Raw genomic sequence first — 15602 nt, forward strand, 5'->3', positions numbered from 1 at the left:
ATAGGTGAGTGTAGTACAATAAGATATTGAGGAAGACTACATTCACATAACTTTTATTACAATATACTGTTATAACTGTTCCATTTTATTAGTTATTATTAATTTCTTGCTGTGCCTAATTTTAAATTAAACTTTACCATAGGCATGCCTGAATCGGAAAAAACAGTAAATACTGATAGGTTTTGGTACCACCCAATTCAGGCACCCGCTGTGGGGTCTGGAATATATCCCCCACAGATAAGGGGGGACTACTCTAATTTTGTTAAATGTGACACTTGCTGTTGAGTACAGAGCACATCAGAATCCTTATTGTGGGGAAAACAGTGGAAATTGTATATAGGCCACATAAATTCAGGATAAGTAGTTCCTCAGTGAAGTAGGAAGACTTTCTCAGAAAACAGAATTTCAAGTTTCACTTTGTACAGGGTAGAACACAACCTTCTAGACATAATATATACTGCAAAAACACAACTCACTATAATTCAGCCTAAGAAGAAATGGAGAATTGGACTTGATTGTTGGCAGAGGAATTAAAGGAAACACGTAGTCTGAGATTCTTGAAGGACAGGATGTGAATGAACATTGGAAGCCATCAGATTTTTTAGTGGTGGGAGCAATGATAACATTTAAAAACAGGTGAGCAGAAAAGATGTGCCTTAATAAAAATAAATGTTACAGACTTTTGAGCAACTGAACAACATTAATACTAAATTGCACATGTCAAGAATAGACTGAATTATGAAGGAATGACGTTAAGTGTGGTGGCTCACACCTGTAATGCTACCTCTGCTTCCAAATGTTGGGAGAATCGTTTGAGGCTGCATGCAGTGAGCTATGATTGTGCCACTGCACTCCAGCCTGGATGACAAGAGGGAGACCTTGTCTCAAGAAACAAAAACACACCAACAAAAAAAGCTTACAGTAAAAGAATGAATACCCTAAATTTTCTTTTTAATCAAACTACCAAAGATTTATAATTGTTTTTAATGGAGAGAAAAATACAAAAATGATTTGTAACAATCTGAACAACTTCTACTTCCAAATTAGTATTTTCTGCCTTTGAATTTTCAGACGACTATTAAGATTTGGATTGATGATATTAACAAAACCAAATTCTTACCAGATTCTTGTGTTTCAAAAGAACCTTTAACTGCTAGATTAGTTTCATCTGCTAAGACTATACTGGGATTGGATTCCATAGGTTGACTGGAAATACTTTGTGATATATTTTTATTATTCTTTGTTTTACCTGTTAAAAAGGGAATAGGGAAATAATTAAATGACCAAAACAAAAAATAAACATCAATGAATACAGCTTGTGGGTGATTAAGCAAACATTAAACTTTGATTTAGGGTTTTATTAAAAAATGTTGCTTTTAGTATCATTTCCAAGTACAAAGATTTTTACACCAAATAGGTGTTTCTTAAACTTTAGCCCAGTAATTTGCATTTTCTAATGAGTTCTCAGATAATGCTGAGATTGTTGGTTTGGGGGACTATACTTTGAGAACTACCGCACTAAATCATAAGATTGAGGACAACGGCCAGTTTTTTGTATTCCCTTTGTACCATTCAATTGTGTTCAGTACATTTATATAGTGGTCGACATCAACACATTCCCTGTGGGCTGGCAAAAATGTCACAAAAATAAAAAACAAAACTACTCTCCACTTTAATAGCTGAAGTTTCTCAGGTAAAAACAAAGAAAACAACAAAAACTCCTTTAACATATCCATATATCTGATGAAATGAAAACAAGAACTTTTTTAGATACTCTGGAGAATGCTGCTTCACTCCAGTTAAGTTACCAAAGAAACTGGAGAAGCCTTTTTTGTCTTGAAATAGTCTCCTTACCATAGTCAAAGAGATCAAAGAGTGCCTGAAATGCTGGGTCTGATTCTGTCTGTTCCAATATGTCCTGTATAGCTTCTTCAGACATGTGAATTTCACTCTGCAAGAAAGGAGTAGGGTGAAGGCATGATTCTAACTGAATTTATATATATTTACATACTATATGTATATATGAGACAAGGTCTCACTGTTTTGCCCAGGCTGGAGTGTAGTGGTACAGTGGTATAGTCACTGTAGCTCACTATAACCTGAAATTCCTGGGCTCAACTGATGCTCCTGCCTCAGCCTCTTGAGTAGCTGGGACTACAGGTGCACCATTATGCCCAGCTTTTATTTTATTTTATTTTTTTATTATTTTTATTTTATTTTATTTTTTATTATTTTTATTTTATTTTATTTTATTATTTTATTTTATTTTATTTTTGGTAGAGATGGGGTTGCTACATTGCCCAGGCTAGTCCTGAACTCTTGGGCTCAAGTGATCTTCTTGCCTCAGCCTCCCAGAGCACTGGGATTATAGACGTGGGCCACTGTGCCTAGTTTGAATAATATGATTTAATACCAGCAAAATAATTAGCAGACACTTGACTATTTTTGACTTTTTATGTAGTAGCATTCCTCCACTCCAAGACAATTTCCAGTGATATGCTAATTTAAAACAAATTAAAACAAAACTAGATAGAAGGTGAGGGTTTCCTAATCCTACTTCTTAGAGGTAAGAACTTTGGTGAATATATTCCTAAACATTAAAATGATATAAAATGAATATATGTATATAAATGGAAATAATATTATACTATAAAGTTTTTTTTTTTTTTTTTTGAGACAGGGTGTCACTTTGTCACCCAAGCTGGAGTGGAATGCAGCGGCGCACAGTTCACTGCAGCCTTGACCTCCCAGGCTCAGGTGATCCTCTCACCTCAGCCTTCTGAGTAGCTGAAACTACACATGTGCCACCACACCCAGCTAGTTTTTGTATTTTTGGTAGAGATGGGGTTTCGCCATGTTGCCCAGGCTGGTCTTAAACTCCTAGGCTCAAGCGATCAGCTCACCTCAGCCTCCCAAACTGCTGGGACTATAGCCATGAGTTACTGTGCCTGGCCCACACTATAAAGTTCTATAATCTACTTTCTTTACATTACTCTATTGTAGACTACTTTATGGGTCCTTCAATATATATCTATTTTATCCCTTTTATCTGTCTGCTATGGGTTCTTCATGTAAAATGCTTTCCTTAAATGTTGCCAATTCTTATCTATTCAGCTTTAAAACTAACATGCCAAAACCTACCTCAAAAGCCCTGTACCAATGGCAGGGGTGAGCTTGTCAACTACAAGCTAAGCTATGGAATAATGTTGTAGAACCATTTGTATTTTTAGTTCTTTTCTTTTGAGTTAGTCAGATTTCTTGCTGTGAGGGCTCATGACTGACAACAGTGTTTCTGGGGGAGCATGAGAAATAGGGAGTAGATACAGGGTTTAACTCCTTCCTTAATTTTGCACCTTATTATCCTGTTTGTAGCCTCAGCTTTAAGAGGCACTTTCAGACGTCCTGGTGCTGCTTCTTGAGCCTTTTGGGATTTCTGTGTTACAAAATTCCCTATACTGTCTTAAAAACTGTTATTTAAATCTTTTTTTTTAGTTTTGAGATGTAGAGATGGAGTCTCACTCTGTCGCCTAAGCTGGAGTGCAGTGGCGCAATCTCGTCTCACTGCAACTCCGCCTCCCGGGTTCAAGCGATTCTCCGGCCTCAGCCTTCTGAGTAGCTGGGATTACAGGTGCACGCCACCACATCTACCTAATTTTTGGTAGAGGTGGGGTTTCACCATGTTGGCCAGGCTGGTCTCGAACTCCTGAACTCAGGTGATCCACCTGCCTCAGCCTCCCAAACTGCTAGGATTACAGGCGTGAGCCACTGCACCCAGCTAAATCTTAATTAACTTTCTACAAATACAGTATTATGAACAACCAAGAACAGTAGGTTGTGCCTTTACTTTCTTACAATCCTTCACAGTATTTAACAAAGTACCCTGATTATGGTAAGCATCTGACGTATTTGTAGAGAAACAATAAGTAAAAAGTTGGAGGATACAAAAACTTAGAACAGAGCATACATATTTGTTTTTTGGTTTTGAGACAGCGTCTTGCTCTGTTGCCCAGGCTGGAGTGTAGTGGTGAAATCACAACTCACTGCAGCCTCAAGTACCCGGGCTCAAGTGATCTTCCCATTTCAGCCTCCTGAGTAGTTGGGACAACAGGTGCATGTAACAACACCTGGCTAATTTTTTAAAAAATTTTTTGTATAGATGAGGTCTCATTATGTTGTCCAGGCTGGTCTTGAACCTCTGGGCTCAAGCATCCTCCTGCCTTGGCCTCTCAAAGTGCTGGGATTAAAGCTATGAGCCACTGTGCCTGGCCCATATTTATTAAATGGTAAGATAAGAGAGGTTTTTAAAAGAGGTATTGGTAGAACTGACAAAGAGAAAAACAATTCAAGGGCTCAATGGCTTTCTCAGAATTTAACTGAAAGAAAACCTGCTCTAATACACTCACATGGACATGCCAACAAAAATATTTCCATTGTCCAATGGTCCAAGTAAAAAGATGTCCTAAAATCACAATTGCAGCTGCTCTTCAAAAAGGGTACTTAGGTCAGGTGAGGTAGCTCACACCTGTAATCCCAGCACTTTGGGAGGCCGAGGCAGGCAGATCACCTGAGGCCAGGAGTTCAAGACCATCCTGGTCAACATGGTGAAACCTAGTCCCTACTAAAAATACAAAGATTAGCCAAGCGTGGAGGCACATGCCTATAATCCCAGCTACTTGGGAGGCTGAGGCAGGAGAATCATTTGAACTCGGGAAGCGGAGGTTGTAGTGAGCAGAGATCGTGCCACTGCACTCCAGCCTGGGCGACCCGGTGATACTCCATCTCAAAAAACAAAATCAAACAAAAACCAAAAATTATCTGAGCATGGTGGCATGTGCCTGTAGTCCCAGCTACTGAGAAGGCGGAGGTGGGAGTTATCACTTGAGCTCAGGGAGATCAAGACTACTGTGAGCCATGATTGAGCCACTGCACTCTAGCCTGGGCAACAGAGTGAGACCCCTGTCAAAAAAAAAAAAAAAAAAAAAAAGGTATATTAAAGCATAGTTGCACATCAACAAATCTTAAAACACATACTATTATATTTCTCCCTTACTAGCTCACTCTCCTTTGTATATACTACCAATGAATAGCAACAGTGACCATTGTCCCCATCTTTCTTCTCTTAGTATTAAGCCTCACAGGCAAACTGTCATTTGGTTAGCAATCTTTCTCTTTAAAAAGGTCTTGTTCATTTTATTGGCTGGGCATGGTGGCTCAAGCTTGTAATCCCAGCACTTTGGAAGGCTGAGGTGGGTAGATCACGAGGTCAGGAGATGGAGACCATCCTGGCTAACACAGTGAAACCTTGTCTCTACTAAAAGTACAAAAAATTGGCCAGGCGTGGTGGCGGGTGCCTGTAGCCCAGCTACTCGGGAGGCTGAGGCAGGAGAATGGTGTGAACCCGGGAGGCAGAGCTTGCAGTGAACTGACACTGTGCCACTGCACTCCTGCCTGGGAAACAGAGACTCCGTCTCAAAAAAAAAAAAAAAAGTTTTGTTCATTTTATTTAGTTAACTATTACTTGGATTCATTAGATATCTTTTTTTCTTATTTTTTTGAGACAGGGTCTCATTCTGTCGTCCAGGCTGGAGAGCAGTGGTGCGATCTCCGCTCACTGCAACCTCCGCCTCCTGGATTCAAGGATTCTCCTGCTTCAGCCACCTGAGCTGCTGGGATAACAAGCACATGTCATGATGCCCATCTAATTTTTGTATTTTTGGTAGAGATGAGATTTCGCCAATGTTGGCCAGGTTGGTTTCGAATTCCTGGCCTTAAGTGATCTGCCCTCCTTGGCCTCCCAAAGTGCTGGGATAATAGGCAATGAGCCACCGTGCCTGGCCCCATTACGTATCTTTAATATTTCATTGTTTCTCTAAAGTATTATACAGTTTGTAGCAGTGCAGAAGAAATGTAATTTTTTTAAACACTGTATTATTGTTTATTACACACAAATACACCCACTAACAAATTTTTAGGAATACTTAGGAATACTTAGGAATCCATGATGTGGATGCAATATAGATTCTATTTTAAGTCATCATCCGATGTGTTTTTCAGGAACAGATTACATTCAATGAATGAAGAAAAGTTTGATCTTACTATTGTAAATCATTTTATCTAATTAGATGGCAAATCATAACATCTTATGTTGGCAATGGTTTTGAAATGAAACCAAAATACCACCAATCTTAACTATAAGTAATACACACGCACACATGCGCACCCCAACCACCCATACCGGAAGTCCTAAGAATTCATCAATCGAAGTCTCTGGCTCCGTAGGGTTGTTATCTGTTTGCTTAGGTACTTGGGCAATATTGTTATCACTGTTAATAAAGAAAGAAAAATCTTTATTATAGTTATGCAATTAGGCAAAAACAATTAGGCATTTTAAACATATATAGCTTACCTAGTTAAAAATTTATTTATGTTTTCTGCTAGCTTTTCTTGAAGAGATTTGTTGCTTAGTATTTTTTCTCGTGCATTTTCAATAACCATTTGCTGGAAAAGAAAGCCACTGTTAGCAAAAGGACAATAAAGAGTATTCTGCTATTTAATATTTATTAGAAAAGAACAAACCGATAAAAGCTGGATAGTTTTAATAAACCTAAATGGAAACTCAGAGGTTGTGGTGGCTCCCTCCATATTAATACCTGAATACAACACTATAATTTGCAATGTTTTCACAGATCTTTCACCAGGTCTTTCTTATACACTTCCACACTCATCATCAAACCCCAGAAAATGCCCTATTTTTACAGTGTGGCTCTGTAGCCCAGGATGGAGTGCAGTGGCACGATCTCAGTTCACTGCAACCTCCACCTCCCAGTTCAAGCAATTCTTGTGCCTCAGCCTCCTGAATAGTAGCTGGGATTATGGGCGTGCGCCATCACACCCAGCTAATTTTTATATTTTTAGTAGAGACAGTTGGCCAGGCTGGTCTTGAATTCCTGGCCTCAAGAGATCCGTTCCCCTTGGCCTCTCAAAATGCTGGGATTACAGGTATAAGCCACTACTCACTAGACAGTTTTTTTTTTTTTTTTGAGACAGGGTCTCACTCTGTCACTCAGGCTTGAATGTTGTGGTATGATCATGGCTCGCTGCAGCCTCGACCTCCCAGGCTCAAGCAATCCTCCCATCTCAGCCTCCTAAGCAGCGAGGACTACAGACACGTGCTACCACGTCTAGCCAATTTTTGTATTTTTTGTAGAGACGGGGTTTTACCATGTTGCCCAGGTTGGTCTTGAACTCCTGAGCTCAAGCAATCTGCCCGCCTCAGCTTCCCAAAGTGCTGGGATTACAGGCGTTTGCCACAGCACCTGGCCAGTATTTTATTAAATGAGCCAACAACAACAAAGTATTTATAGATATCTATAAACTTACCCGTTTCTTTATTTGATACATATATACATACATTTGTGTATATATCTGTATTTTTTAAACTCAGGAATATTTTAAGTTGCAGAGTTTGGCAGAGTCACTTACTTTTTCTACTGCAAATACGTTTGGATCTTGGAAATTCCGTATTGTTGAATGAGGGCCAGACAAAGTGGTACTTTTTCTCTGAGATTCACTGAAACACATTTTAGAAACTTTTCTTTTAACCACTATGTTTAACAGATTTAAAGATAAATACATACACAGACATAAATGTTAAGATCACCATAGCAGAACAGACACAGTTGTCCCTGTATCTGCAGGGGGCTGGTTTCAGGACCCCCAAGGATATCAAAATCCACATGTACTCAAGTCCTACCGTCTGCACTAGGAAGCCCATGTACTCAAAAAGTCAGCACACTGCATCTAGGTAGGTTTTACTACTAAATTTTCAATCTGTGTTTGGTTGAAAAAAACTTGAGTATAAATGAACCCATGTAGTTCAAACCTGTGTTGTCTAAGGTCAACTGTATATTCTCTATTTGTGGTAGGAACAAAGGGAAGTACAAAAAGTATTAGTAGTCTTGGATTCAAAAAAATGAGTTTGAAGTCTAGCTTTACCACTTACTACCTATGTGGTCTGAAGCACAGCAAGCTCTGACTCTCTAATCCACTTTATAATGACCAACTGCATTACTGGGTTTACTAAAGAATGGAATGAAATAAAGTATATATAAAGACTTTATTTAAAAAGTCAAGGTTCCTATAAATGTTAAATATTAATATTGCTCTTTTATGGCTGCGCATGGTGGCTCACATCTGTAATCCCAGCAATTTGGGAGGCCAAGGTGGGAAGATCACTTGAAGCCAGGAGTTTGAGACTAGCCTGGGCAACAAAGTGAGACCCCTATCTCTACAAAAAATAAAAAAATTAGCTGGGTGTGGTGGCATGTGCCTGTGGTGCTGGCTACTGGGGAGGCTAAGGTGGGAGGATCTTCTGAGCCCACAAGTCCGAGGCTGCAACGAGTTATGATCGCACCACTATACTCCAGCCTGGCCAAGAGAGCAAGGCCCTATCTCTAAAATTAAATAAATCGATATTACTGTTTATTATTTTATATGGTGAAGTGAGAAAGGCTCCAACAAAGGAGGCTGAGGTCAGTCTTGAATGAAAGACAACCAAAAGTAAAAACTCTAACAAAAATACCCAGGGCTTGGCAGCTAAGAAACCAGAAGAAACATTTTAAAACTACTATTTCTTTTTAAAAATATTCTTCAAACAAAGACACACAGGGTAAGTAAGACAGAAAAACATTTTTCTCAAAGATTGTGCCTGGAAAAATTCCATCAATTGATCTTAGGACTTTAAATGTGTGTGCAGCATAGAACATAATGGAATTATTTACATTCGGTTAAAAAACATGGACTTCAAAAAACCTGGGATAACATCATTTGTAAGATATACCATTATTTTATATACCATTACAGAATAAACATATTTCCCATGAAACAGTGATATGCCATTAATTGAGAGATGCAACCCAATTTCAGGCAGGCTAGAATGTGAAGAAAGACAATGTATTTTGGAATAGTTCTAATAACAGATCAGAACATAATCTGGTCTTATTAGTTTATTCACAATGTAAGTATCCTGATGTAATTTTTTTTTTAAACGGATACAGGTAACTTGTCTCTTTTAAAAAGCATTTACCTTTTGCGTCTACCGGGAGACATTAAACTGGCATGTGCTTTCTTTTCCTGAGCACCAGAAATGACGTTTAAAGCTTCTCCAGCTGTATTTCAAGAAAACATAACAGTAAGCCAAAGAAATGGAATAATTTTCTAAACTTGTAATGGGATAAAAAGCTTTAAATAGTGATTATTATCTTATATTAAATTCAATTAACATGTACTGAGTGCCTACCATCTATAAAGCATGGTAAAAGATATTAAGATCAATAAAATATAGTCTTTATGCCTTAAGGTTTTACAATAAAATCCAAAGTACAGTATAGTCTCAACAAAAAATAATATGGTAGAATGGAAAAACTCTAAGAAGTATAAACTAAGCATTCTGGGTATAGAAAAGGATTTGGAAAAGGTGAAAATGGGGGAGATCTTGATGGCAATAAATTTTAGCTGCACAGAAAGATAACTGGTTTGTGAACTGAGAGTGCTAACTCCTGAATTCTAATCCCAACTCTGTTATTAACTAGCTTCTTATCGCTTACTATCATGTGTTTTCAAAAGTTTCAAGTATGCAACAAATAAGATATACCACACGCTCTCTAAGGATATTCCTAACTCTAAGGTTCAGCCAGGCATATGTAGGATTTCTAACATGTAAAGATAGAGAAGAAGTGGAAAGGCATTCCTCATTCCAGGAGAACAGACTGACATCAACAAAGGCAAGGAGGTAGAAAATATAACGTACATTCCATTTAAAATCAAATGCAACAAGGTCCTTTTCTCTTAATGCCAAAAATGGAGAATTAGAGAGTTCAAGGTGGACTTCAGTTAGAGTAGAAATAGGAAGAATCCTAGATTAAAATGCCTTAAAGATTTTATATGCTTATAGCAAATCTAGAAGTCTGTTCCACTTTTAGTCTCTCTCATCTTTTTTTTTTGGGGGGGTTCATATTTTTACACTGAGTATAAAGACATTAGTATATTATCTCATTTATACAATTTCATTAACAACAAAATTTAAGAGAACAAAACGTAAACTTACTGGTTACAGTATCTTGTGACTGTGAATGGTTGACCACTACAAAATATGACCTCGATGGATCTGAAATTTGGCCACTTGGTCGAGCAACTTGTGTACCTGTGGAAGAAGTAGTAAACTGTCCTGAAAGGTAAGGTAAAGTGAGCAACTCTGCACTGGCTGGAGCTGTTTGAGATGCAAGCTTTCTCTGCCGTTTGATTTCTGCAATTCCAGTTCTTGTTCGGGCTGAAACATATAAGCATTTAAAAAACAAATTCAATGTCAGGGTAGTTTGGGAATTATAAGAAGTCAATATGATGCATCCTCTTATATAACATGTTACATCAACAGATTGAAGAATGACCCCTAAATATATCAACTAAATTTATGTGACTTTCAGAAGAAACTAAAATGAATACACTCAAGCTTTATAAATCCAAGATTGTATTTGTTCTGCAATAATTCATATTGATAATACCCCCATGAATTAATAAACCTAAACTCATGAGAATTAAAACATTCTACATGAGTCTATGTGAAATGTAGGGAGTATTTACAAAATATTTTTATGATAAATGAAAATATTAATTAACATAACTGTACTTAAAAAAAGGTGGTTTGGCCAGGTGCGGTGGCTCACGCCTGTAATCCCAGCACTTTGGGAGGCTGAGGCAGGCAGATCACGAGGTCAAGATATTGAGACCATCCTGGCTAACATGGCAAAATACAAAAAAAAATTACAAAAATTAAAAAAAATACAAAAATACAAAAAAAAAGTATTAAAAATTAAAAAAAAATTAGCTGGGTGTGGTGGCACATGCTTGTAGTCCCAGCTACTTGGGAGGCTGAGGCAGGAGAATCGCTTGAACCCAGGAGGTGGAGGTTGCGGTGAGCTGAGATCGTGTCATTGCACTCCAGCCTGGGCAACAGAGCGAGACACCATTTCAAAAAACAAAAACAAACAAACAAAAAACCACAAAGAAAAACAGTAGTTTAAGCAAAATATACACTTAGCACATGTGTATAATGAATTAAAATGTTCATCTGATAGTGTAAGTTTGAAGTAATTGTGAACATTGTTTAAAGTGGGATACCAACCTCTCTGACTGCCAGCAAACCTTGGGGAACTTTGCATGCTCCTAACAAAGAAAACAAAGTAGTTATCCATCAAAAAATTTTTGTTGCCGACATCCACTATGATTTAGTTACAGTCAGACCTGAAGTTAGTTATGAGGTAAAAAGCAAAAAATCTCTCTCAGACAAAAAAGATAAACACATTTTTTGGGTAAGCAACTCTGATTTGCTTCAGGAGAAAAATAGTGGCACGTAGACACACTCACAACACACAATTTTAATTAACAAGTTTCTATCCAATGTAATATGCGTTAGAGTGCCTTGACATTACGTTAAGAATGCAATCTGGGCTGGGTACGGTGGTTCATGCCTGTAATCCCAGCACGCTGGGGGGCTGAGGTGAGAGGATCACTTGAGGCTGAGAGTTCATGACCAGCCTGAGCAACATAGCAAGACTGTCTCTATGAAACGAAATAAAAATTAGCCAGGTGGCATGCGCCTGTAGTCCTAGGTACTTGGGAGGCTGAGGTGGGAGAAACTTTTGAGCTGAGGCATTCAAGGCTATAAGAGCTATGATCACACCATTGCACTCCAGCTTAGGTAACAGAGTGAGACCCTACCTCTTGAAAAAATAAAAAGAATATAATTTAACTTTAGAAACTCTGCATATTACATTTTTAAGTAAGAATATACAAAGAATACATTTTTTATTATCTTTCACAATTACAGAGATGCCTTCCCATAGAGAAATTCTGATTTTCCATGACTCCATATATAAATACTTCGGAATCCCCAAGTTAATGTCAGAGGACATCCAGCTTTTATCAAATTTATGGCTATGAAATTATTTTATTGAACCCCTAAAGAAAATGCAAACAAACATGGAAAAATTCACAGTACAAGTTAATTATTTTAGTATGAATCAGAGTGGCCCACCCCTTTATTCGATAAAGTCACAGACACTGTGCCATTATCATAAAAAATATGTCAAGTAAGTCTCCAACAAGATCCATAAAACTCGAGTCAGGAAAGAGAAATATAAAGATAAGACTACCAAGTAAGATGTGGTCCAGAGTTAAGTAGAAAGCATTTGGAGCCATTTTAGCAGTTTAAGCAGAGAAAGAAAATGAAACCCATGCTGAAGTTAGGTGGGGTAGTCACTCATATCTCTGAAAGAAAGGTTAAGAGACTATGGTTTTCATAACAAATTTTATTGTCAAATAGGAGATTTTCATAAAATTGATACCAGAAGATTTCAGAATTGGCATTATTCTTCAAGCTTATTTCAAGTTAAGAAATCAAGTGGGTATGGGTTCAATGCATCAATTCTGTGAATATGTAATAAAGAGACAGCTGCCTAAGGGAATTCACAGTGGCCTGGGATTAGGTGATTTGTATTCTAACAATATATCTGCCTCTAAATTGCTATGGAAACTTGGAAATGTCATTAAACTATTACATAGCTTAGTTTTCTAAATATTTTATTAAAAGTATGCTATTTATTTTAAATAATGTCAGTCAGAAGCCTCCACAGAGTACCAGCAACCTCTAGAGTAATTTCAAAACTGCTTAAGTGTTACATAAGTATACTGTATAGGTCTTAAGAAGATTTAAACCCAAAGTGTATTTGAATTCCAAAATCATTAGGCACATTCTAATAGCTTATTACCTGATCTGAGAAAGTGTATGGTCCAATTTCTTCCATAAAGATGACATTATTGCTGGGACATTATTTGATGTTTCTAAATCACAGGAGGAAAAGGTTCTTAATAAACCCAGCTGAAGAAATTTCATTATTCATTTTGAACAAAAACACACAAAAAACCCTTGTCTTTCGATTATTGACAGTAGGTTGGAAAATGAGAAATAAATCTACTTTGTAAAATAGCTTGCAAAGCTATAATAACGTTGCTTTCTCTTCTAAAGTCACTGAGTATCAGATACAATATGAGTAGAAATGGACATCTGTAAAATCTCTGAGCATTTTTTGGCCAATAATTTTACACCTTCACTATATTAAAAAAGGGAGAAACACTTTTTCTGATCTTTGTTCTATCTGATATATGACATATGAAAGTGAATTAAAATAATTTGTCTTATAATAATTACTATAAAGGTTATGCAAATTCCTTGTAAGTGTGGAAATTTAATCCTCGAGTTTCTCATATTTAAAAATGGCTTTAAACAATATCTCTCACTGGGTTATTCTAAAAACTAAATGAGAGGCCGGGCATGATGGCTCACGCCTGTAATCCCAGCACTTTGGGAGGCCAAGGTGGGCAGATGATGAGGTCAGGAGTTCGAGACCAGCCTGGCCAACACAGTGAAACCCTGTCTCTCCTAAAATCACAAAAATTAGCTAGGCATGGTGGCGTGCGCCTATAGTCCCAGCTACTCGGGAGACTGAGACAGGAGAATTGGTTGAACCCAGGAGGAGAAGGTTGCGGTAAGCCGAGATTGTGCCACTGCACTCCAGCCTGGGCAACAGAGAGATACCCCAGTCTCAAAACAACAAACAAACAAAAAACACAAAATACTAAATGACGAAAAAAACCATATGAAAGCACATAGCACAATGCTTATACACAGTGACAATGTCAAAAAAGGTCAAGCTTCTTTTTATGTTATGCAAATTGTTTAATGCTAATTGTTTTATTAATATTGTAAGCTATTGAAAATAATCAATATTAGAGAATAAGCAGTCAAAACTTTTTCTCTAAAACATCCTTAATTAAGGCAAGTAGAATTTTATATGCTGGTAACTATAAGACAGCTTATGACTGGCTTCTATGTTCAGACTTAGACTACATAGAATTAAAATTAAAATGTCGGTTTAAAATTTTTTTTTTTTTTTTTTTGAGATGGAGTCTCGCGCTGTCGTCTGGGCTGGAGTGCAGTGGCCGGATCTCAGCTCACTGCAAGCTCCGCCTCCCGGGTTTGTGCCATTCTCCTGCCTCAGCCTCCCGAGTAGCTGGGACTACAGGCGCCCGCCACCTCGCCCAGCTAGTTTTTTGTATTTTTTAGTAGAGACGGGGTTTCACTGTGTTAGCAAGGATGGTCTCGATCTCCTGACCTTATGATCCGCCCGTCTCGGCCTCCCAAAGTGCTGGGATTACAGGCTTGAGCCACCGCGCCCAGCCTTTTTTTTTTTTTTTTTTTTGCAGTTTACAACTTTTTAACACATAGTGATGTCTGTTTATCAGTATAGATAACACAGAGGTAAGAGTTTTATTTTACATATTTTTTAAAGGTAATTTTTGGGTTATTTTTGCTAATATAAAGATTGTTGCAGTTTATGTAACACTCAATACAAACACAAACAAATGACCAGGGGCAGTGGCTCATACCTGTAATCCCAACACTTTGGGAGGCCGAGGTGGTGGATCACCTGAGGTCAGGAGTTTGAGACCAACCTGACCAACATGGAGAAACCTCACCTCTACTAAAAATACAAAATTAGCCGGGCATGGTGGTGCAGGCCTGTAATCTCAGCTACTTGGGAGGCTGATGGAGGAGAATAGCTTGAATCCAGGAGCTGGAGGTTGCAGTGAGCCGAGATCATGCCATTGCACTCCAGCCTGAACAAGAGTGAAACTCCGTCTCAAAAACAAAAAACAAAAATAAACAAACAAAAAACAAAACCCACAAACAAATTAGATGTGTCCCAGAAAAATTTATGTCATCACAACGGAGACAAGTTTTCTCAAGGCTTTTATAAGACACCTTTAAAAATTATTTTTAACTAAATCAAGTAGATAAATATTGTACACATCAGCAAGAAAAACTCCAAATCAGAACTCTTACCTTTTGTTTTCATAGCTACATACTCATTTAAAATTGTTGTCAAGTTTTTTCCAAATAAGGACTGAAAAGAAAAAGATCAAATATTACCAAAATTGTATACTACCACCAATAATTTCTCACAAGAAAAGATTCCACCATTCAAGTTAATAAAAGATCTAACTGCAGAGTAGCTGATGAGGAAAGGGTAAAGAAGCAGGTAATCGAAAATGAAAATAGCCACTGACATTAGGGTTTGCATCCAAGCTTCTAAAAAATCTTGCCCATTTGACTAGGACATTATAGCTACTCGGGTATTACTGCTTCTAGACCCTCTCAGCAGACAGCTACACATACATGTACAAATGCATATACACAAGCATTTGTATTTCTGCATCTATCTGTATATATATTAAAATAACCACAGTGTCATACTAATATCTCAGATTATAACTCAACACCACTGGTTTCATTATTATGCTTATTTATATCTTCTTTCTCACACAGTGAGGAATTTGGCTCCCACTATCTACAATTTGTTATTTGTTCCGAACTGTTAATTTAGAAGAAATTAGAAGCATTTATTTAATATTCATCCATGTTATTGTGTGAATAGCATGTTGCTTTTTATTGCTGAGTAGTAGTAATGCTTTGTTATGAACACATC

The 15602-nt window shown here is 37.6% G+C and overlaps 1 protein-coding gene across 2 annotated transcripts in view; it reads right to left on the bottom strand.

Moving 5' to 3' along the window:
* The window catches only part of NPAT (nuclear protein, coactivator of histone transcription), a 66777-nt gene that overhangs the window by 21940 nt on the left and 29235 nt on the right, over nt 1–15602 (bottom strand). For both annotated transcript variants that reach the window (XM_038005251.2, XM_008020754.3), the window contains exons 3-12: nt 14960–15020; nt 12825–12897; nt 11180–11220; nt 10106–10327; nt 9086–9167; nt 7483–7570; nt 6407–6498; nt 6236–6323; nt 1855–1951; nt 1121–1249 (exon numbers count right to left, since the gene is read on the bottom strand). In XM_038005251.2, the coding sequence (XP_037861179.2) occupies nt 1121–1249; nt 1855–1951; nt 6236–6323; nt 6407–6498; nt 7483–7570; nt 9086–9167; nt 10106–10327; nt 11180–11220; nt 12825–12897; nt 14960–15020 (973 nt within the window). The remainder of the gene's footprint in view (nt 1–1120; nt 1250–1854; nt 1952–6235; nt 6324–6406; nt 6499–7482; nt 7571–9085; nt 9168–10105; nt 10328–11179; nt 11221–12824; nt 12898–14959; nt 15021–15602) is intronic.

The sequence above is a fragment of the Chlorocebus sabaeus genome, chromosome 1 (genome assembly GCF_047675955.1).
Source record: "Chlorocebus sabaeus isolate Y175 chromosome 1, mChlSab1.0.hap1, whole genome shotgun sequence".
Lineage (NCBI taxonomy): Eukaryota > Metazoa > Chordata > Mammalia > Primates > Cercopithecidae > Chlorocebus > Chlorocebus sabaeus.